At 42.5% G+C, this 21,809-nt stretch overlaps 1 protein-coding gene across 1 annotated transcript in view; it reads left to right on the top strand.

Annotated features, from left to right (window-relative positions):
* The window catches only part of LOC133049149 (ATP-binding cassette sub-family C member 4-like), a 165,387-nt gene that overhangs the window by 41,396 nt on the left and 102,182 nt on the right, over positions 1 to 21,809 (top strand). Inside the window, 5 exon segments of the mRNA XM_061133058.1 lie at positions 6,636 to 6,737; positions 8,805 to 8,894; positions 10,665 to 10,856; positions 20,259 to 20,353; positions 20,577 to 20,663. Coding sequence (XP_060989041.1) covers positions 6,636 to 6,737; positions 8,805 to 8,894; positions 10,665 to 10,856; positions 20,259 to 20,353; positions 20,577 to 20,663 — 566 coding nt within the window.

Here is a 21,809-nt window from a genome sequence, read left to right as displayed (position 1 = left end):
TCAGACAACCATTTTGTCTTTTTGCATTTATTTTCCTTGGGGATGGTCTTGATCCTTGTCTCCTGTACAATGTCACGAACCTCCGTCCATAGTTCATCAGGCTCTCTGTCTATCAGATCTAGTCCCTTAAATCTATTTCTCACTTCCACTGTATAGTCCTAAGGGATTTGACTTAGGTCATACCTGAATGGTCTAGTGGTTTTCCTTACTTTCTTCAGTTTAAGTCTGAATTTTGCAATAAGGATTTCATGATCTGAGCCACAGTCAGGTCCTGGTCTTGTTTTTGCTGACTGTGTAGAGCTTCTCCATCTTTGGCTGCACAAAATATAATCAATCTGATTTCAGTGTTGACCATCTGGTGATGTCCATGTGTAGAGTTGTCTCTTCTGTTGTTGGAAGAGGGTGTTTGCTATGACCAGTGCATTCTCTTGGCAGAACTCTATTAGCCTTTGCCCTGCTTCATTCCATACTCCAAGGCCAAATTTGCCTGTTACTCCAGGTGTTTCCTGACTCCCTACTTTTGCATTTCAGTCCTCTATAATGAAAAGGACATCTTTTTTGGGTGTTAGTTCTAAAAGATTTTGTAGGTCTTCATAGAACCATTCAACTTCAGCTTCTTCAGCATTACTGGTTGGGGCATAGACTAGGATTACTGTAATATTGAATGGTTTGCCTTGGAAAGAAACAGAAAGAGATGGAAATACCAGGCCACCTGACCTGCCTCTTGAGAAACCTGTATGCAGGTCAGGAAGCAACAGTTAGAACTGGACATGGAACAATAGACTGGTTCCAAATAGGAAAAAGAGTATGTCAAGGTTGTATATTGTCTCCCTGCTTATTTAACTTATATGCAGAGTACATCATGAGAAATGCTGGGCTGGACGAAGCACAAGCTGGAATGAAGATTGCAGGGAGAAATATTAATAACCTCAGATATGCAGATGACACCACCCTTGTGGAAGAGAGTGAAGAGGAACTAAATAGCCTCTTGATGAAAGTGAAAGAGGAGAGTGAAAAAGTTGGCTTAAAGCTTAACATTCAGAAAACTAAGATCATGGCATCTGGTCCCATCACTTCATGGGAAATAGGTGGGGAAACAGTGAAAAATGTGTCAGACTTCATTTTTGGGGGCTCCAAAATCACTGCAGATGGTGACTGCAGCCATGAAATTAAAAGACGTTTACTGCTTGGAAGGAAAGTTATGACCAACCTAGATAGCATATTAAAAAGCAGAGACATTACTTTGCCAACAAAGGTCCGTCTGGTCAAGGCTATGGTTTTTCCAGTGGTCATGTATGGATGTGAGTGTTGGACTGTGAAGAAAGCTGAGTGCTGAAGAATTGATGCTTTTGAACTGTGGTGTTGCAAAAGAGTCTTGAGAGTCCCTTGGACTGCAAGGAGATCCAGCCAGTCCATCCTAAAGGAGATCAGTCCTGGGTGATCATTGGAAGGACTGATGCTGAAGCTGAAACTCCAATACTTTGGCCACCTCATGCAAAGAGTTGACTCATTGGAAAGGACCCTGATGCTGGGAGCGATTGGGGGCAGGAGGAGAAGGGGGCGGCAGAGGATGAGATGGCTGGATGGCATTACCGACTCGATGGGCATGAATTTGAGTAAACTCCGGGAGTTGGTGATGGACAGGGAGGCCTGGTGTGCTGCGATTCACGGGGTCGCAAAGAGTCGGATACAACTGAGTGACTGAACTGAACTTAACTGACAGCCACTATGGAGAACAGCATGGAGATTCTCTGAAAAACTAGAAATAGAACTGCCATACGACCCAGCAATCCCACTGCTTGACATACACACTGAGGAAACCAGAGTTGAAAAGAGACACGTGCACCACGGTGTTCATCACAGCACTGTTTACGATAGCCAGGACATGGAAGCAACCTAGATGTCCATCGGCAGACGAATGGAGAAGAAAGCTGTGGTGCATATACACAATGGCATATTACTCAGCTATTAAAAATAATTCATTTAAATCAGTTCTAATTAGGTGGATGAAACTGGAGTCTATTGTACAGAGTGAAAGAAGTCAGAAAGAAAAACACCAATACAGTATATTAATACATATATATATATATAGAATTTAGAAAGATGGTATGATGACTCTATATGCAGGACAGCAAAAGAGACACAGATGTAAAGAACAGACTTTGGGACTCTGTGGGAGAAGATGAGGGTGGGATGATTTGAGATAATAGCATCAAAACATGTATATTACCGTATGTGAAACAAATCGCCAGTCCAGGTTTGAAGCATAAGACAGGGTGCTCAGGCTGGTGCACTGGGATGACCCACAGGGATGTGATGGGGAGGGAGGTGGGAGAGGGGTTCAGGATGGGGGACACATGTACACCCATGGCTGATTCATGTCAATGTATGGCAAAAACCACTACAATATTGTAAAGTAATTGGCCTCCAATTAATTTTAAATTAATTAATTAAATTAAAAAAAAAAACTAACTGTTCCTAAATAGTCAGGGTAGACAAGGGCCTGGCACACAGTAGATGTTCAAGTATTTCTGTTTAACATGAAGATTAAATCAGCTCTCTGAAAATGAATGATTTACTATGACCTCATAAGCCCAAGAAGTGTCTCTATTTTTCTCTAAGTGAGGAAGGGGGGACCCATGGTCTTAACACTGGATGACTCCAATAGGATTGCAAAAGATCTCAACTTTAAAGCACTCACTGAAAGTCTTAAATAACTTAAACATCTAGTAAAATGTCTCTGAGGTTATATTGTTCAGAAAGCAGCTTTAGGTTTTCCATAACCAGTGATGAGCAAGTCAGTTTTTTTGGCTGCAGTTCTGGCGTTGATACTTTCCTGCATTTCCTGTTCTGGGTCTGCACTTCATGGCTCTAATGGCCATTTAATTTCAGCTTTTTCATCAGACTGAGTCTTGCAGAAAAATTCAGCCAGCGTTTCTGGCACCTTTATGAGCTGATCATGTATTGAATGGGGTCTCATTTAATCCTTGGAAGACTGTGACATCTATCCCCTTCAGAACTATTATTTGTGGACAAGTGCTTAATAGATTTAATTCTTCACTTAGGACATAATTTTCCTTTTCTTTCTTTTTTGCTTGAAAGTGAGGAATTTCTATTAGAATGTATACACATGGAGTATTGATGTCTTTTTACATGCTTAAGCTGAAACTGTATTTGATTCTGTCTACACCAGATATATAACACATATATTACTCTCCAGGGCCCTTGGTCTTTTTAATCACTAGAAGTTGATAATAGGCCAGATGAGAAATTCAAGCAAGGCTTTACTGAGGCTTACGCTGCATCACAAAGTGTGGAAACAAGAAACTGATGCCTTGTTGACTCTTTGAGAAGGGTGGGCTGGTTCCTTAAGTGGGACGAGGGTTGGGGTGGATTGGTGTTTGAGCCACAGGGGTGACTTAAGTAGTCTGCCATGTGCCAAGATCGTACACAGTTCCCTGCTTTACTCCCAGCAGCTCAAAAATGGCAGTTGGCTTGTGGTATTTTTGTATCTTACTGTTCGTAAGTGCCTTTCCATGTGTGCAGGTATGTTTAGTCCCTTATGTTTTCTTTGTGTTTTGTTGCTCAAGAGACGTTTGTCCAGGTGCAAGTGCTCCCATAGAGGGTCCCAGGTCCCAGCCTGTCTCATCACCTTTTGCTTGTTGCTGTATCAGCTTAGACTATGTAAGGCTGTAGTCATGCAGTCAGTGGTTGGCTGGTTTGAACAACCGTGCAGTCTGTTCCTTCCTGTAGCTGATGCCCTTGATGGGCTAACTGTGTAAGGCTTTGTCTTAGTTGGAGTTGGGACTGTAAAGGTGCATGAATGATGTAGTGTCTCCCCTCTGTGTCACTTAATATTCCTCAGGGGATTCAGAGGTAGGGAGGGCAGTGCCAGCTAAGGATATCCTGAGCTTGTTTCAGTATGGTTGGTATTTGAGATGGACCAGAAGGGTGGGTGGGGTCAGTACTCAGGGTGTCCAGGCAGAGACCACCTGAGGAGTGTGAACTTAGGTGCTGGTGGGTCACTGGGGGTGTTAAGCTTGTGGACACTCAGAGATGCTGTAAGAAGATCAGGAGGGAGTTGTCTTGGGGTAGGGTCAGAGGTGTTGGGGAGGGCTAGGGAAGGAACCAGCAAAAGAAAAGTTGCATTATTGAAATAACTAATAGTGAGTGAGATTCTGAAATTATGTTGTTTCAAGAAGAAAAGAGAATTGGGAGAGAGATGAATTGTGTCACAACAGGTGAGAGCTGGTACCCGGCTGATGATGGGAGAGGTGGTGTGGAGAAAGAACTCAGGTTGCAGTGGTTGAAAGCCCGTGATCGTGTCCTCAGACCACCGTCCATCCATCCTGCCTCCTGGTGGACATGGGCTTGGGGACGGTAGAACTCACCATGCCCAGTGTTAGGTTCTCAGTGGGCTTGGATGAGAGGAGGAAGGAATGAATGAATAGCATCTTCCACCAGCTGATATTTGACAGAAATGAAAGGATCCTGTCTTTCTTTTCTTGCAGAATGGTTTTCACGTTTAGTTTTTACCCATTTTTCTTTTTAAGTAGAAGTTTGCAATCACATTTATGACTCTGAGGCATGATAGATGGGGTGTCAAGATGTTTAAGGCAGTAAATTACTATTTATGTGTTGTTTTCTTTCTCAAACATCCTCACATCCTCACATGCTTGTTTCAGTTGCACCCCCCGTGTTGGTAAGGATTCAGTTTGCCTGTGGGTCCCAGAGTTACCCAGGTTAAAGCTGCTTACAGGGTCCATTTGTTTTTCTCTCATGCAAGAATCCTTGTGAGGCTCTGAATGGGTTTCCTGGGACTGCTAATAAAAAATACCATAAATCATGTGGCTTAAAACCACAGGAATGTTTTGTTTCACAGTCCTAGAGGCTAGAAGTCTGAAATCAAGGTGTCAGCAGGGTCAGGATCCCTCTGAATCTGATAAAGGAGCATCCTTTCTTGCCTCTGCTAGCTCTGAGTGGTTGCAGGCAAGCCTTGGCATTCCTTGGCTTGAAAGCCATCACCCCAGCCTCTGTCTCCATCATCAGGTAGCTGTTTTTTTGCGTGTCTATCTGTCTCTGCATTTCTCATGAGGACGCCAGTCATATTGGATTCAGGGCCCACCCTACTCCACTGTGACTTCACTTTAATTGATTATATTGACAACAACAAAATTTCCAAATAAAGCCACATTTTGAGCTAACTGGGGTCAGGAGGTATCTTTTTTGTGATGATACAATTCTCCCCATAACAAGTCCCATGGCTAGTGTGAACCTCTGGTGTTGGGACTCAGACTCTTTCTCTCTTCTTAATGTTACTTCACTGCATGCGACTTGACCCCACTGGCAGCCTCCAAGGCCCAGGCCTTGGGGTGGAGGAAGGTCCTGGTTGCTGTCACTCCCCACTGCCCTGGATTTAGTCATGGGGCTGCTTATGTCTGCTCAAGTGTCTAGAGACAGAGGGCCTCCTTCCAGGCTGCCACATGCAGGTAAAATCCAGGGTTTGTTTCCTCAGAAGAAAGAGAGCACATTTCAAGGACAGCCAGCAGTCTCTGCCCTGTGTTCACAGTTTTGGGGACCTTGGGGAGTGGGAGTGGTCTAAGTTGTTTGTTCTGTTTCTCTATTGCTCTAGCTTTTCTCATTGAATTATGTCTAGCATTTGCAAGGCAAGAGGGAGTTTTCTTGCATGTGTTTGTCAGCTTTGTAGCAGCTTATAAGACTTTGTTTTCTTCAGCTACTTTGCATCAGTCAGCTAAAAAGTGGTGTAGAAGATAACATGAAGTGGGAGGTGAGGCCACTCCTGCTGTGGAGGAGAGAGGGCATTGACTAAGAAGAGGCAGTGATTGTGAAAAGATGCTTGTGAGATTATTTTTTAAGAGATAGAAACTTAAGACAATTTTCTTTTTAGAATGATGACTTCAGTGATAATTTATGACAAGCAGTGATGTGGTATTGACTCACACGAGGAGGAAAGCAGAGTGTACAGGGTTTGCACTCAGAGTCTCTGTTATTGGTCTTGTGTTCCCAGCCTGTCCTCTGCCACCTGCTTCCTGATGGCCTGGGAAGGCCCTTCCTCTCTGTGTTCTAGCAGTATTGCATGGTGCTTGGCACATGGTGGGATTCAGTTAGTATTTATGAAATAATTTCCTACCAGCTCACCTGTTTATTGTTGGTAACAGAAAAGTAAAACAGTGAAAATGTCCAGGTTCTAAATGTACTGGAGTTTAAAGCCATATTCTCTTTTTAGAGAGGAAACATTATACTTGTTGAGAAGGTAATAAAGACAGCCCCATGGCCAGGAACTCTTTATTTATCTTTTTTATACATGCACACACACACACACGCACACACATGCACACACACTATGTATATGTATGTATATGCTATATTATATATATGCTGTACTATATTATATACTTAGATGTAAATATACTATAAAAATAATATATTACATACTATATTACTATTTAATATTTCTCATGTGAACCAAGACCTAATAAAATTCAGTTGTAAAATGATAGGTCGGTATAAACGATAGGTGTAAAACTTTTTACTGCTAATTCAAGAGAAGCAATTGTTTTGTTTGTCCTTTGTTCTTGCAGTATAAACAATCTACGCTTTGCCTTTTTATGTAGAACTTTCTGTTACTTGATGAGATAACACAGTGCTACCCTCTGCTGCCATCAGATGGTAAAACTATTGTGGACGTGCAAGCTTTTACAGCTTCTTGGGAAAAGGTAAGAAATCTTCCATTCCAAAACTGTAACTGCTAATAGACAACTGTGACATAGATTTATTGGAGAATTTTGAGATTTTACACATACTGTAAAATGTGACTTGCTCATTTACTGAGAATACGTTATAAAAATTGTCAGAATCAGGAATAAGGTTTGCAATGAATGGAATAAGGTTTGCAATGAATGGAGATTAAGTATAAAATCAGCCTGAGGCAATTGACATGTTGCTGTTTTTCTCATTTTCAAGAGAGCTTTCAGTGTATTAGCACATGTTCAACTTAAAGTACATAAATTCTTCTTTTAATTTTTAGCTTATTTTTCATTATGTTTTATTACAGAGTATTAAATATAACTCCCTGTGCTATATAATAGGATCACCTTAAACAAAAGATATAGAGCACAAATACATCTTTTCTTGAAAACCCAGATCTAATCTTTTGAGCTGAAGTGTGAAGTGTCAGTCGCTTCAGTTGTGTCTGAGTCTTTGTGGGCCCGTGGACTGTAGCCCACCAGGCCCCTCTGTCCATGGGATGGACTCCCACTCCAGTGTTTCTGTTGTTGTTGTTGTTCAGTCGCTCAGTCATGTCCAAATCTTTGCAACTCCATAGACTAGCACGCCAGACTTCCCTGTCCTTCACCAATCTCCCAGATGAGTAGATTATGCCATCCAACCATTTCATCCTCTGTGGTCCCCTTCTCCTCCTGCCTTCAATCTTTCCCAGCATCAGGGTCTTTTCCATGAGTTGGCTCCTCATATCAGGTGGCCAAAGTATTGTAGTTTCAGCTTCAGCATCAGTCCTTCCAATGAATATGCAAGATTGATTTCCTTTAGGATTGACTTATTTGATCTCCTTGCTGTCCAAGGGACTCTCAAGAGTCTTCTCTAACACTACAGTTCAAAAACATCAATTTTTTGATGCTCAGCCTTCTTTATGGTCCAACTCTCACATCCATACATAACTACTGGAAAAACCTTAGCTTTGACTATACAGACCTTTATTGGCAAAGTAATGTCTACTTTTTAATACACAGTCTAGGTTTGCAATAGCTATTCTTACAAGGAGCAAGCATCTTTGAATTTCATGGCTGCAGTCACTGTCTGTAGTGACTTTATAATAAAACCTGCCACAGTTTCCACTTTCTCCCTTTCTATTTTCCATGAAGTGATGGGACCAGATGCCATGATCTTAGATTTTCGAATGCTGAGTTTTAAGCCAACATTCACTCTTTTTCACTCTCCTCTTTCACCTTCATCAAGAGGCTCTTTAGTTCCTCTTTACTCTCTGCCATCATCTGCATGTTTGAGATTGTTGATATTCTGTCAGAATTCTAGATTCCATTTTGTGATTCATCTAGCTTGGCATTTTGCATCACTTGGTCTGCCTAAAAGTTAAACAAGCAGGACGGCCATATACAGCATTGATGTACTTCTTTACTGATTTTTAACCAGTAGGTTGTTGCATGTCTGGTTCTAGCTATTGCTTCTTGACCTGCATACAGATTTATCAGGTGACAGGTAATGTGGTCTGGTATTCCCATCTTTTTAAGAATTTTCTACAGTTTGTTGTGATCCACACTGTCAAATGCTTAGTCAATGAAGCAGAAGTAGATATTTTTCAGGAATTACCTTGCTTTTCTGTGATCTAACAGGTATCAGCAATTTGCTCTCTGGTTCTTCTGCCTTTTCTAATTCCAGGTTGTACCTCTGGAATTTCTCAGTTCACGTACTGCTGAAGACTAGCTTGAAGAATTTTGAGCATTACTTTGCTAGCGTGTGAAATGAGCTCAGTTGTGCAGTAGTTGGAACATTCTTCTGTCCATATGGGAATCTAGTAAAAGAAGGAACTTCCCTAAAGTCAGCTAAAGCTGCCTCCAATCCCCAAAGAGATAAGATTTGATGAAGAGGCCTCTAGGACACAGTATCTTAAAATAGGAAACAGAAAAATGTGGGTTATATTTTGCATATTAATTATGTTGATTATTATTATATTTTCCACTTTCTAAAAAAACTTGTGTTACTTTATTAAAATGGGTAAGTTAAATTAAATTAAAAACTTTAATTTATAGGCATCAGAGACCCCAGCCCTACAAGGACTTTCCTTTACTGTCAGACCTGGTGAACTGTTAGCTGTGGTCGGACATGTGGGAGCAGGAAAGGTAAGTTATGGTGATGCAACACCACAGCCCTTGTTAAATTATCAGAATTGAGCCCAGATCTGTGTGTGACTCAGTTTGCACTGAGTGTATCCAGAACAGCATCTCTCTAGGTGTGTTCCATGAGACATTCATTTTACAAGAATGTTTCATGGCTAAATAAATCAGAATAACCCCCCACTGTCTTTTCCTTTTTGGTGCTTCACATTGCCCTGTTAGGAACTGCCTGTGGGGAATTTGGACATCTCAGTGAAGAAAATTATTTATGTGACAGCTGTTCAGGATAGACAAGAGACAATGAGGACTTCTTTTCATCTTAGTGTCCCTTCCAGGAAGTCTGGAGGTCATAAAGGCTCTTTCCGGAAGCTTTGAGCATTTCCTCCTGTGATTTGACATGATCCCATCAGTGCACATGTAGTGAATGTGCAGCCACGTGCTGGAGATAAAGGTACAGATGTGAGCAAGACCCTAACTCTCTGCTTTTCAGAGGCAACCAGGTTCTGGGGTGAGACAGATATGCAGATATATTATTTCAGCCCAGTGTCATGAGCACTCTGATGGTTTGGATACATACACGCCACATCTGTGTGATGTTGAAGATTGAAAGGAAAGGTGCACATGCACTTGGTCAGAAACAATAAAATACAGAAATCTAATGTGGGATGTGGGTTTCCCTGGTGGCTCAGTGGTAAAAGAATCCACCTGCTAATGCAGGAGATCCAGGTTTGATCCTTAGTCTGGGAAGTTCTCACTTCCCAGTTGTGGAACAACTAAGCCCGTGCACCACAGCTGTGGGGCCTCTGCTCTAGAGCCTGGGAGCTGCAACGACTGAGCCCATGGGCCACAGATGCTGAGGCCTGCCACTAGAGCCTGTGCTCCTCAGTAAGAAAATCCATGCACTGCAATGAAGACCCAGTGCAAGCAAAAATAAATAAAAGAATTAGAAATGTGGTATGGCAGAAACCAACACAACATTGTAAGAAATAAATGAAAAAACTAAAAGAACTAAAAATAAATAAATTATTTTTTAAAATGTGAGATGTGTACATGAAAGGGTGCTGATTTCCTCTATGAAGGGCTTTTGCTCGGCAGACACAACTCACTTTAGAGTTCTTTCAGTTAACCATCTTTGGCTATGTTCTTCACACATAGCTTTTTAATAACAAGTGTTTGTCAAGTAAAGGATACCAGATGCATGAATAATTGCACTTAACATCAGATACATAAAATACACATCCTGCTGAGCTTTGTTAGAGAAGGATGTAAAGCATTCTTAATTATTCTTTGCTGAGTAGAATTTCATTTGGGGGGATACTCAAGGACTTTCCTGGTGGCTAGTCAGCAAAGCATCTGCCTACAAGGAGGGAGACCTGGGTTCGATCCCTGGGTCGGGAAGATCCCCTGGAAAAGGAAATGGCAACCCACTCCAGTACTCTTGCCTGGAAAATTCCATGGATGGAGGATCCTGGTAGGCTACAGCTCATGTGGTTGCAAAGAGTCCGACACGACTGAGTGACTTCACTTTCACTTTCAGGCCAAGTAGATTGTTTGTACTATTAATATATTCCGTATCAGTCCTTTTCATTGACCATTAGTGTTAGTTTCTTTCTTTCTTTTTTTTTTTTTGGTCTCAATTGAGTAGGCTGTACTTTATCCTGTTGAAGGAAAGGGTTCTATCATGTATCAAGCACCAGGGTGGGGTCGGCTGTGCTGCCGGGAGTGTTCTGTCCTGAGTGCACCCTGTTCACTTGTGTGTGTTCCCGTCTGTTTCAGTCGTCACTGTTATGTGCTGTGCTGGGGGAGCTGCCCCCGAGCCAGGGGAAGGTCAGCGTGCACGGGAGGATCGCATATGTTTCTCAGCAGCCCTGGGTGTTTCCAGGAACTGTGAGGAGTAACATTTTATTTGGGAAGAAATATGAAAAGGAACTGTATGAAAAAGTAATAAAGGCTTGTGCTTTGGAAGAGGTGAGCAATGACTTCTAAGTTGCATATACTTGAATTTCAAATAATGATACTGGTTTAAACTACAAGATTGGTTAAAAGTTCTTTTTAAAAAATGGGTTTTTGAAGTTTGTTTAATATTTAAGTTAGTCTTCTGGATAAATAAGCAGGCGTACATATGCTATCGTTTTAATTCTTGTAGGTTAATAACACACAGAATACATTATCTGAAAGGGCGATTCTGTGAAGTTTTCATTCACTTTCAACTTTTTTTTAATGGAAAGTTACAAATATTTACAAAAATAGAGAGCATGGTATAATGAACCTTCATGTACCCACCCCCAGCTTCACCAGAATCAGCTGGTGGCCAGTCTTGCTGCATCCCTACCCCTGCTCTCTGCCAGCCCCACCCTCACCTCAGAGTATTATGGAGCAGATCCTAGACCTCAAATTAGTTCATCTGTAAACATTTCATTATTTTTCTCTAAAAGATAGGAAAGCTTTGGGGAAAAAAATCATTTATTGCACGTGAAAAATACCTTAAATTCCTGAATATCATCCACCTGTAAGTCTGTATTTACATGCTGTTGATCATCTCACTGAGAAATCTTCACCACTGTTGGAACCCACATAAGGTCTGTCCCCTGCACTTGGCTGATGCCTCCTTGATCCCTTTCAGTCTGTGAGTTTCTTTCTCCACTTCACTTTTGACTCATAATTGATTATTTAAAGAAAACAGAATGTTCTAAAATTTCTTTTTAATACTGCTTAATTTCACTGAGGGAGATTGTTTTCAGAAATGGCATTGAGTTTCACAGAGAATGGTAAGATGAAAGGTTGAAATTTATGCTGGGAATTAAATAAGATTAGTGAATAAATGATAACTAAACTTAAGCAATAGAAGAGTACAATTTGGTAAAAATAAAGGAAAAAGGGAAAATAATGTTAAATACAATGTTACTCTCTCAGGTTGTAAAAAATCAGTGAATAACAACATTAAAAGTCTCCCCTGGGGTCTGTTCAGTGCAGTCTGGACATCTGACTGCTCTTTTGTACTGTGAGGAACAGACAGGGACAGATTTTCAAAGGTGTGGTGTTGAAGGCTCCAAATCTGCTTTGTGAGGAAATATTAATTCTCAAACAATGGCTTGAACATCATAGGTTGTATCAGGTGTTTGTGTGTGTGCTAAGTCACTTCAGTCGTGTCCAGCTCTGCGGCACTATGGACTATAGCCCTCCAGACTCCTCTGTCCATGGGATTCTCCAGGCAAAAATACTGGAGTGGGTTGCCATTTCCTTCCCCAATGGATCTTCCCAACCCAGGAATCAAACCCGAGTCTCTGTCTCCTGCATTGGCGGGTGGGTACTTTACCACTAGCGCCACCTGGGAAGCTGTGCATCAGGTGAGCAGCATTTTACACTGATGTGGACAAACAGAATTGCTTGTTTAATGGGCTCGTTTCTTTCTTCCAGGCTCTTGTTCATGGGTGACTGTACATTGGCAGAAATGATGTCAAGTTAGCAGGGATGAGCTAGATTTTTATTAAATAGTCTAGATACCAAGTAAGAAGGGAAAGCAAACATGGAACAGTGAGAACAGTAGCTTCCATTAATTCAGAGTCCATGTGCAAATTATTTTTCTGCCTTTCACACATGTGCGTGCACAGACGTAAAAAGGTTTATGAGTTATTCTTTATGAGTGTCTTCAATATTCCCATCTTCATTTTATAGTTATTAAAACTGAGGCCTGGACAGATGAGACACCTCATCTCTTCATTTGTAGCTCAAGTTCAGATCCTTGGGACCAATGCTTTGCCGCAGCCTCGTGGGGTTACTGGACCACTAACGTGGGCAGGGTTCACCCACGTGGGACATGTGTGCAGCACAGACTTTGGTGGAAGGGGCCCTGAGGACTGGGATGCACAGCAGTTCCTCTGTACGTGATGTGACGGCTATAAATATGGACTGCTCTCATGTTCTGCTGCATAGTTGGGGCATGGAGTTGGGTCCCTCATGCCCATCCCCTCCTTGGCAGGAAGGGAGGCCCAGCATGGAGAAATAGCATAGAGGAGAGTTCTGACCCCAGGTTCATCACTTTTCTGCTGTCATTCTGGACATGTCCTGTTACCTGCTATGCCTCTGACATTTCTGCAGCAAAATGAGGACATTGGGTCAGAGGGTTTCAAGGAGGTATTCTTGCTGCTCTGAAATGTCATCTATGACTCTGACTAACAAGAGGTTAGCAAGGTCTTTATAACACCTGGAAACCACTTAGTAAGTTATGAGAGCATCTGCTTATCTCCTTTTGGATTCCAGGTATCAGTGGATGGACATAAGGCAGGCACAGGAAATAGTGGTGTCCTGGAGTTAGTCTGGCCGTAGACACAGAGACGGCATGTCTGGTAGAAAAGGCTTGGCCTTTGGAGAGAAACAGTCCTGGGTAGTGACTCCAAGTATTTGTCTCGGTTTCCATTCTTATCAAATGGGGGAGGGGTGGGGTTACTCTAAAGATTACAGAAAATGCCTGTGAAATGTAAGCAAACCAGGGTTTCAGTAAATGATGACCATTGTTGCTATTCTAACCTTTTTCTCTCCATCCATCTATCCATCCATATAAATATAGTCAAGATTTCTCCTTATTGTTCTCCTTACTTCCACCTCCCCCAAATCCTGGAGGAAAAGCCAAGAAAAAGCAGTATTTATTAAAAATTTATTTATTTTAATTGTAGGATAATTACAATACTGTGATGATTTTTGCCATACATCAGCATGAATTGGTCACGGGTGTACATATGTCCCCCCATCCTGAACCCACCTCCCACCTCCTTACCCACCCTATCCCTCTGGGTTGTCCCAGAGTACTGACTTTGGGTGACCTGTTTCATGCATCAAACTTGCACTGGCCATCTATTTTACATATGTTAATATACATGTTTCAGTGCTATTCTCTCAAATCATCCCACCTTCACCTTCTCCCACTGAGTCCAAAAGTCTGTTCTTTACAGCTGTCTCCTTTGCTGTCTTACATGTAAGATTGTCATTACTGTCTTTCTAAAACCAACGTTTTTTATATAACATATGTTAAAAACAACTAAATATATTATACTAGATTAGATTAAAGTAATTGTTTAAGTCCATTGAGCTGAAAACTTTCCTGTAACAGAATAGGGAGACATGAAGTAATCACACTGGCAACGTCAATTCAGGCTGACGACATCAACTCCAAGGTCTAGGAGTCAGAAGATTCAGGAATTGAATCCCAGTTTCTCTGTTGATCATGTGTGAGGTTTTGACTGATTGATCCTTACAAGCCTGTTACTTCATCTGTAAAATGGAGATATTAAGACTATCAACCTCGTGAGGTTGTTTTGAAGATGAAATGTGGTCGTGGTTTTAAAGCACCTGATTGCTAGGGACTTAACAAGCACTCTGTAAGTATTAGAATGATTTTGAAAAAAATTAATTCTTAATTATAAGATCAGTCAGTTTCTGGTAAAATTACATCCATAAAATATGACATGTAAGAAAGGAGGTCTCTGATTATTAACTTCCATTGTTTGAGTTGGTATTTCTATAGGTGCTCTACACATAGTACATTGTATAAATCAACAATAATAATATTCTGTTACCAAATATAAGCAATATTGTGTGCAACATTTGTCTCCATGTTATCTTTAAGGCTTTTGAAATATTTAGTGAACACATATTTCAGTTCAGTTCAGTTCAGTCGCTCAGTCGTGTCTGACTCTGCGACCCCATGAATCGCAGCACGCCAGGCCTCCCTGTCCATCACCAACTCCTGAAGTTTACTCAAACTCATGTCCACAGAGTCAGTGATGCCATCCAGCCATCTCATCCTCTGCCGTCCCCTTCTCCTCCTGCCCCCAATCCCTCCCAGCATCAGGGTCTTTTCCAGTGAGTCAACTCTTCACATGAGGTGGCCAAAGTATTGGAGTTCCAACTTCAGCATCAGTCCTTCTAATGAACACCCAGGACTGACTCCTTTAGGATGGACTGGTTGGATCTCCTTGCAGTCCAAGGGACTCTAAAGAGTCTTCTCCAACACCATAGTTCAAAAGAATCAATTCTTTGGCACTCAACTTTCTTCCAAGTCCAACTCTTACATCCATACATAACCACTGGAAAAAGCATAGCCTTGACTAGACAGACCTTTGTTGGCAAAGTAATGTCTCTGCTTTTTAATATGCTATCTAGGTTGGTCATAACTTTCCTTCCAAGGAGTAAACCTATTTAAAGGTATCAAATTGACAAATTCTAGTTTAATATTTTTACACATAGATCACTTACTTGGGCATTTTCTTTTCAGACGGCCTTGACAATCATAGGATAGTAAGTTTATTGATACTTACATGTCTAAGTATAGAGGCCTTCAAGTCTTGAGTTATTTAAGTGTTGTCTTCATTTCAAACATACCTTCAGTCACCACCTGGGCAGCATGATGTGAAAGAGCAGAAGGCTCTGAACTGACATGAGCTGATTCAGATTCCAGCTCTTCTGTTTAACAGCTGACCACCCTCAGACCAGTGATGTGACCTCACAATCCCAGTTTCCTCATCTGTGAAATGGGGCCAGTACTTACTGTGCATCTTGCTATGAGGATTAGAGATAATCAGCATCAGGTTCCAGAACAGAGTTTGGTCCAGAGATCTTACCCACCAGGAGCTGTGAGAAGCCATGTGCATGTGTACAAATGATGGAGCAGAATAAGATGGGTCCTTCATGAGAGATGAGAGATGTAAACAGAACTCAGCAGGAAGAGAGACAAGTCCAGGATGGTTTCATGGGAGAGTGTGTTTGGGCTGAGCCTGGAAAGATGGGTGGGATATTTATAGGCTGTGAGAGGAGGGGTGATTCCACATGGAAGAAAAGCTGTGAAGGAAGCAGGGCTCCTGCTGTTTGACTCTCGAGTCCAGCCCTCCTCTGCCAGGGCCACCTGTCCAGCCCACATTAACCACTTCAGCAGTCTGCTCCAAGGTGTCTCTACTGTGAGTCTCCACCATCACTGAAGAGCCCTTGATGTGCTTCTGGATGGATGGCATCAAACCAGCATTGCCATTTCCTAGTTTGCCTCTAGTTTTTGTGTCTGCTGTTCAGTGAGAATTGGCTAAATTTTGGGGCTTCCCTGGTGGCTCAGACAGTAAAGAATCTGTCTGCAATGCAGGAAGACCTGGGTGCACTCCCTGGGTTGGAAAGATCCCCTGGAGAAGGAAATGGCAACCCACTCCAGTATTCTTGCCTGGAGAATTCCATGGACAGAGGAGCCTGGTAGACTATAGTCCATGGGATCACAGAATTGGACACAATTGAGCAACTAACACTTATTTACTTAACTTAGAGGTAACAAATACGAATAAGAACACTTTCCTGTCAGTGGAAGGAACTATAATATATGCCCAACTCAGGCTTTTCCCCTTTAATCAGGACACATTGCCTGAGAAATCAACTTGACTTGGTTTTACTTTATATCCTCCAAAATGCTTTTCCCCTTGGTGGCTTGTTCAAATATAATTTACAGAGTCAACAACACATTCAAAGTATTACTACCAGACTCAGAGATAGTTTCTTATGTCCTGGAAAGAGGGGCCATGGGTGCTTTTTCTAGAATATGGTTAAGATTGCTATATTACAACGTGGTGCTATGTTAAGAAGAAAACAAATTTGAACAACATAAAATCAAAGCACAAAAACTAAGTGGAACAGTTTGCAAGGACTGTCAACAGTGAAAGAGAGGCTAAGTAATTCTGTGTGTGTATGAGGCTGAGAACTTAACATAAAGCTCATTTTTTCAAGAGCAAGAGATGGTATTAATTTCTGAGCTCAAGAAAGAAATAATGTGAGGTAATTATAAATTATCACAACAGAGAGCTTGCTGCCTTTCATCAGATGCACCTCCATTAAGATTTGAATGAGTGGAGAACCTGTGTGTGTGTGTCTTTGTGGTTGCCAGGGAGGATTAATGATGGAGTCTCTTTCTTCCATGGTGGTCATGTGCTTTGTATGTTATGATTCACACTGTAAACAGGGTCCTACTGTTGGCTTGATGAGAAAATAGAGATCAGTCACCAGCAGCAAGTTTTGATCAACTCATGTCCTTTTTTCATTTGTGGAAGTGTTTTCACACACTTCTTTAGATTCTCACAGCATCCTTGAGTTCAGTGACTTTGGTTTCTGCAGCACATTCTATAGAAGAGGAAAATGAGACTTAGGGAGGTCAAAGGACTTGTTTGTCATAGTGACACCAGTGAGCTACTTGCTTTCTCCCCAAATTTGCTGCAGTAGAGACAGAGAAGTATGGACTTGATCTGCAGAAAGGTACTGCTGTGCATCCTAGGTTGAGGCATGGGGGATTTAGTAGATAAAAACTCCAAACAAACTCCGTCTGTGACAGAATATGTCAATTGATAATTATAGGCAACCTAAGACTTCTAATAAAATACCATGTAACTTAAGTTTAAGGCAGAGGAACCAGATCAAATTCCCAACATCTGTTGGATCATAGAAAAAGCAAGAGAATTCCAGAAAAGCATCTACTTCTGCTTCATTGGTATGATAAATCCTTTCACTGTGTGGATCACAACAAAGGGCGGAAAATTCCTAAAAGAGATAGCAGTACCAGACCACCTTATTGGCCACCTGTGTAACCTGTATGGAGGTCAAGAAGCAACACTTAGAGCTGGACATGGAACAACTGACTGATTCCAAATTGGGAAAGGAGTACAAGGCTGTATATTGTCACCCTGCTTATTTAACTTATATGCAGAGTACACCATGTGAAATGCCAGGATGGATGAAGCAGAAGCTGGAATAAAGATTGCTGGGAGAAATATCAATAACCTCAGATATGCAGATGACACCACCCTTATAGCAGAAAGTGAAGGGCAACTAAAGAGCCTCTTGATGAAGATGAAAGAAGAGAGTGAAAAAGTTGACTTAAAACTCAACATTCAAAAAATTAAGATCATGGCATCCAGTTCCATTACTTCACGGCAATAGATTGGGAAAGCCTGGAAACAGTGACAGACTTTATTTTCTTGGGCTCCAAAATCACTGCAGATGGTGACTGCATCCATGAAATTAAAAACGTTTGCTCCCTGGGAGAAAAGTTATGACAAACCTAGACAGCGTATTGAAAGTCAGAGCCATTACTTTGCCTACGAAGGTCCATATAATCAAAGGTATGGTTTTTCTAGTAGTCATGTATTGATATGAGAGTTGGACTATAAAGAAAGCTGAGCGCAGAAGAATAGATGCGTTTGAACTGTGGTGTTGGAGAAGACTCTTGAGAGTCCCTTGGACTGCAAGGAGATCAAACCAGTCAATCATAAAGGAAATCAACCCTGATTATTAATTGGAAGGATTGATGCTGAAGCTCCAATACTTTGACCACCTGATGGGAAGAACCAACTCATTAGAAAAGACCCTGATGCTGAAAAAGATTGAAGGCAGGAGGAGAAGGGGATGACAGAGGATGAGATGGTTGGATGGCATCCCCGACACAGTAGACATGAGTTTGAACAAGCTCCACGAGATGGTAAAGGACAAGGAAGCCTGGAGTGCTGCCATGGGATCACAGAGAGTCAGACACAACTGAGTGACTGAACAACTACTTAAGCCTGATTATCTCATCATTTTGGGAATGTTCTTGTCATCTATTCTTTTTTTTTTCCCCATGGTACCCTGGGGGAAAATAGGCTGATTTGTCTATTTGCTTCTTAAATAATATTCAAATATAACTTTTGATTGATTCCCAGATGCTCAAGTTACAACTTTATTTCCTTCTTATCTTCCTGTTTTTCCTGCTTTCACAGACAGGCATCTACTTAGTCCAGCTGATCTGCTGGGTGTCCTTTGAGCACACTGTTTCTTTCCTTTTGGTTTTCCTGCCCAGCTTGCTCTTTCTGCTCCCATTTCTTGTACAGACCTTGTCTATCACTCACTTTAAGTATCACTGTGGAGACTTGGGTCAAAAGTTATCCCTTCTCTGAAAGTGGGAAGCTGAACCAGAGATCAGCAAAATGTCTTTTTAAGAGACACTCATTCCTTGATAAAAACAATTCCTGTGCCTTCACCAGCCTGGGCCACCAGCTCTCACACCTGTGTCTCTAGCACAGACCTTCACATCTGCCTGTCCAGCTGCACCGTGACATCACCAAGAGGTCATCTCAGTTTGTCCACAAGTGAAGTCTCCTAAACATGCCTCCACCATCTTTCCCAACTCAAAAAATGGAGACCCTGTCCTTCACCTTCCTCACCCCAAACACCACAGTCTCCTTTTCTCTTACAGCCACACCCATCCCATCAGCAGGTCTTTTGGACTCCACCTTCAACATGTGCCTGGAGTGTAACCCCATCTCTCCATTCCCACTGCTCTCACTCTGGTCCTGACCACTGTCATCTCTCACACTGATTATACCAGTAGCCTCCTCACTTGTATTCACCCTCACCCTTCCCCAGTTACTGTCTTTTTCTGTAAAGCACAGGAGCGATTCCTTAAAGCCTCTAACAGGTCTGTCCTCCCCTTCCTCCTGTTACTGGAGTGACCCCAGGCTCCTCCTGCTCTGTCTCCGCCCTCACTCCCCTCATTCTCACTCTGCTCTCCTGCCTCCTTGTCCTGAACCCCTTGGGCATCTCCCCGGGGCCCCTGCACCTGCCCCTCCCTCTGTGTGGAGAGGTCTGCCTGAGCCCCTACCCACCCCAGATCTGCTCACCCTAGTCTGAGCAGAGCCCTCCCACCCCAGTATGGACTCATTTCCCTCCTTCAGTCTCCATCCCCCTGAGCCGGCTTCCTTTTCCTTCCTGTCCTCAGTCCTTGTGCTCAAGTTAATTTTCCGTATCATCCATCTCCCATCATGGAAAGAAACCCTAGGAGCTTTGTTTCTTCATGACTGAGTTCATTGTGCCCAGAGCAATGCCTGTCATACAGTAGGTCCTTAGTAAATGTCTGTTAAAATGGTCAAATGCATAGCTGCTGTGCAAAACTACAGGATGAAAACAAAAAAACACTGAGAGTTTTTTTGTTTTTTGTTTTTTTGTTTTAAATGTAACATCACAGTTTAGTTCCTCTGACTTATACCCACTGCTCTAGCTTCCCAGGTGGCTCGGTGGTAAAGAATCCACCTGCCAGTGCAGGAGACGCAGGAGACACGGATTCGATCCCTGGGTCAGGAAGGTCTCCTGGAGGAGGAAATAGCAAACCACTCCAGTGTTGTTGCCTGGAGAATCCCAGGGACAGAGGAACCTGACAAGCCCTAATCCATGAGATTACAGAGAGTTGAATACGACTTAGCAGCTGAGCATATATGCACATTAATCAAATACTTGTATTAAGAACTAATGATAAAAGTGTAAGATGTTAGTAGAACACAATTTATATCTTTTTCTTTTCCCCCTTTTCTATTTGTATAGGATTTACAGTTTTTGGAGGAAGGAGATCTAACTGAGATAGGAGACAGAGGAACCCCTCTGAGTGAAGGACAGAAAGCCCGGGTCAGCCTTGCCAGGTAAATGGGGTTTCATTTGCCATCCTGCCCCTCCTCCTCCATGGCTCCTAGTGGACGGGAGCGCACAGACCTCGCTCACCAGGTGGGCCTGTGTGAAGCAGGGACCTGGTCCTTTCCCTGGGCTTGTAGAAGGAACATGAAGTTGTTGGACACCATCATGATTCAGAGATGAGACCCAGGGAGTGTGTAGTGTCCTCTCCTGACGTCTCTCTACGTCTTCTAGAGCCGTGTATCAGGATGCAGACATCTACCTCCTGGACGATCCGCTGAGCGCAGTGGATGCAATAGTCAGCAGTCACTTGTTCAAAAAGTGAGTTTGCTCCTGTTTTCTATCGTTTCTTCTTTCCAAGAGCCCTGTAGAGATGAGGGAAGAGCGCTCAGGAAGGTCTTTGTGCTCCAGGAGACTCAGCTCCCTCTGCCCTGGTGTTCCTCCCTCCCCTCCCTTCCCTCCACAGAAGATCCATCATAGAGAAATCTTGCATCATGATGAAGTCAGGACAGGAACATATAGCAGGTGCTTCCACTGTGTGGGCCCAGTGGGGTCCATGCTTTCAGTTCAGTTCAGTTCAGTTGCTCACTCATGTCTGACTCCTTGCAACCCCATGAATCACAGCATGCCAGGCCTCCCTGTCCATCACAAACTCCGGGAGTTTACTCAGACTCATGCCCATTGAGTCGGTGATGCCATCCAGCCCTCACATCCTCTGTCATCCCCTTCTCCTCCTGCCCCCAATCCCTCCCAGCATCAGGGTCTTTTCCAATGAGTCAACTCTTTGCATGAGGTGGCCAAAGTATTGGAGTTTTAGATTCAGCATCAGTCCTTGCAATGAACACCCAGGACTGATCTCCTTTAGGATGGACTGGCTGGATCTCCTTGCAGTCCAAGGGACTCTCAAGAGTCTTCTCCAACACCATAGTTCAAAAGCATCATTTTTTGGCGCTCAGCTTTCTTCACTGTCCAACTCTCACATCCATACATGACCACTGGAAAAACCATAGCCTTGACCAGATGGACCTTTGTTGGCAAAGTAATGTCTCTGCTTTTTAATATGCTATCTAGGTTGGTCATAACTTTCCTTCCAAGGAGTAAGCATCTTTTAATTTCATGCTGCAGTCACCATCTGCAGTGATTTTGGAGTGACAAATAGATGGCAGTTTCCTTTCTGCTACGTGCAGTTGATAACCAGACACTCTGGGTGGATCCAGACCCAAGGAATAAGAAAGATGATATAGGGTTTTCAAATCAGAGAGTAAGACTCTATAACCTGGTACTTGGCTGCCAGTTTTTTCCCTCCGTCATTTGCTTAAGGCACGTTAGAGGCAAAGTTTTCAGTACTGACATAGGGCTTCCATGGAAAGACCCTGTTGGTTTATGCTTGTTATTCTATCACTTTGAAAATAGAATTTGAGAATCATGTATTATACATCTGAGTATGATTTCAATCATTTTATGTTA

This window comes from Dama dama, chromosome 30, assembly GCF_033118175.1.
Source record: "Dama dama isolate Ldn47 chromosome 30, ASM3311817v1, whole genome shotgun sequence".
Classification (NCBI taxonomy): domain Eukaryota; kingdom Metazoa; phylum Chordata; class Mammalia; order Artiodactyla; family Cervidae; genus Dama; species Dama dama.
Note: the sequence above shows the minus strand (reverse complement) of the source record. Positions and strands in the feature narration are given on the sequence as shown.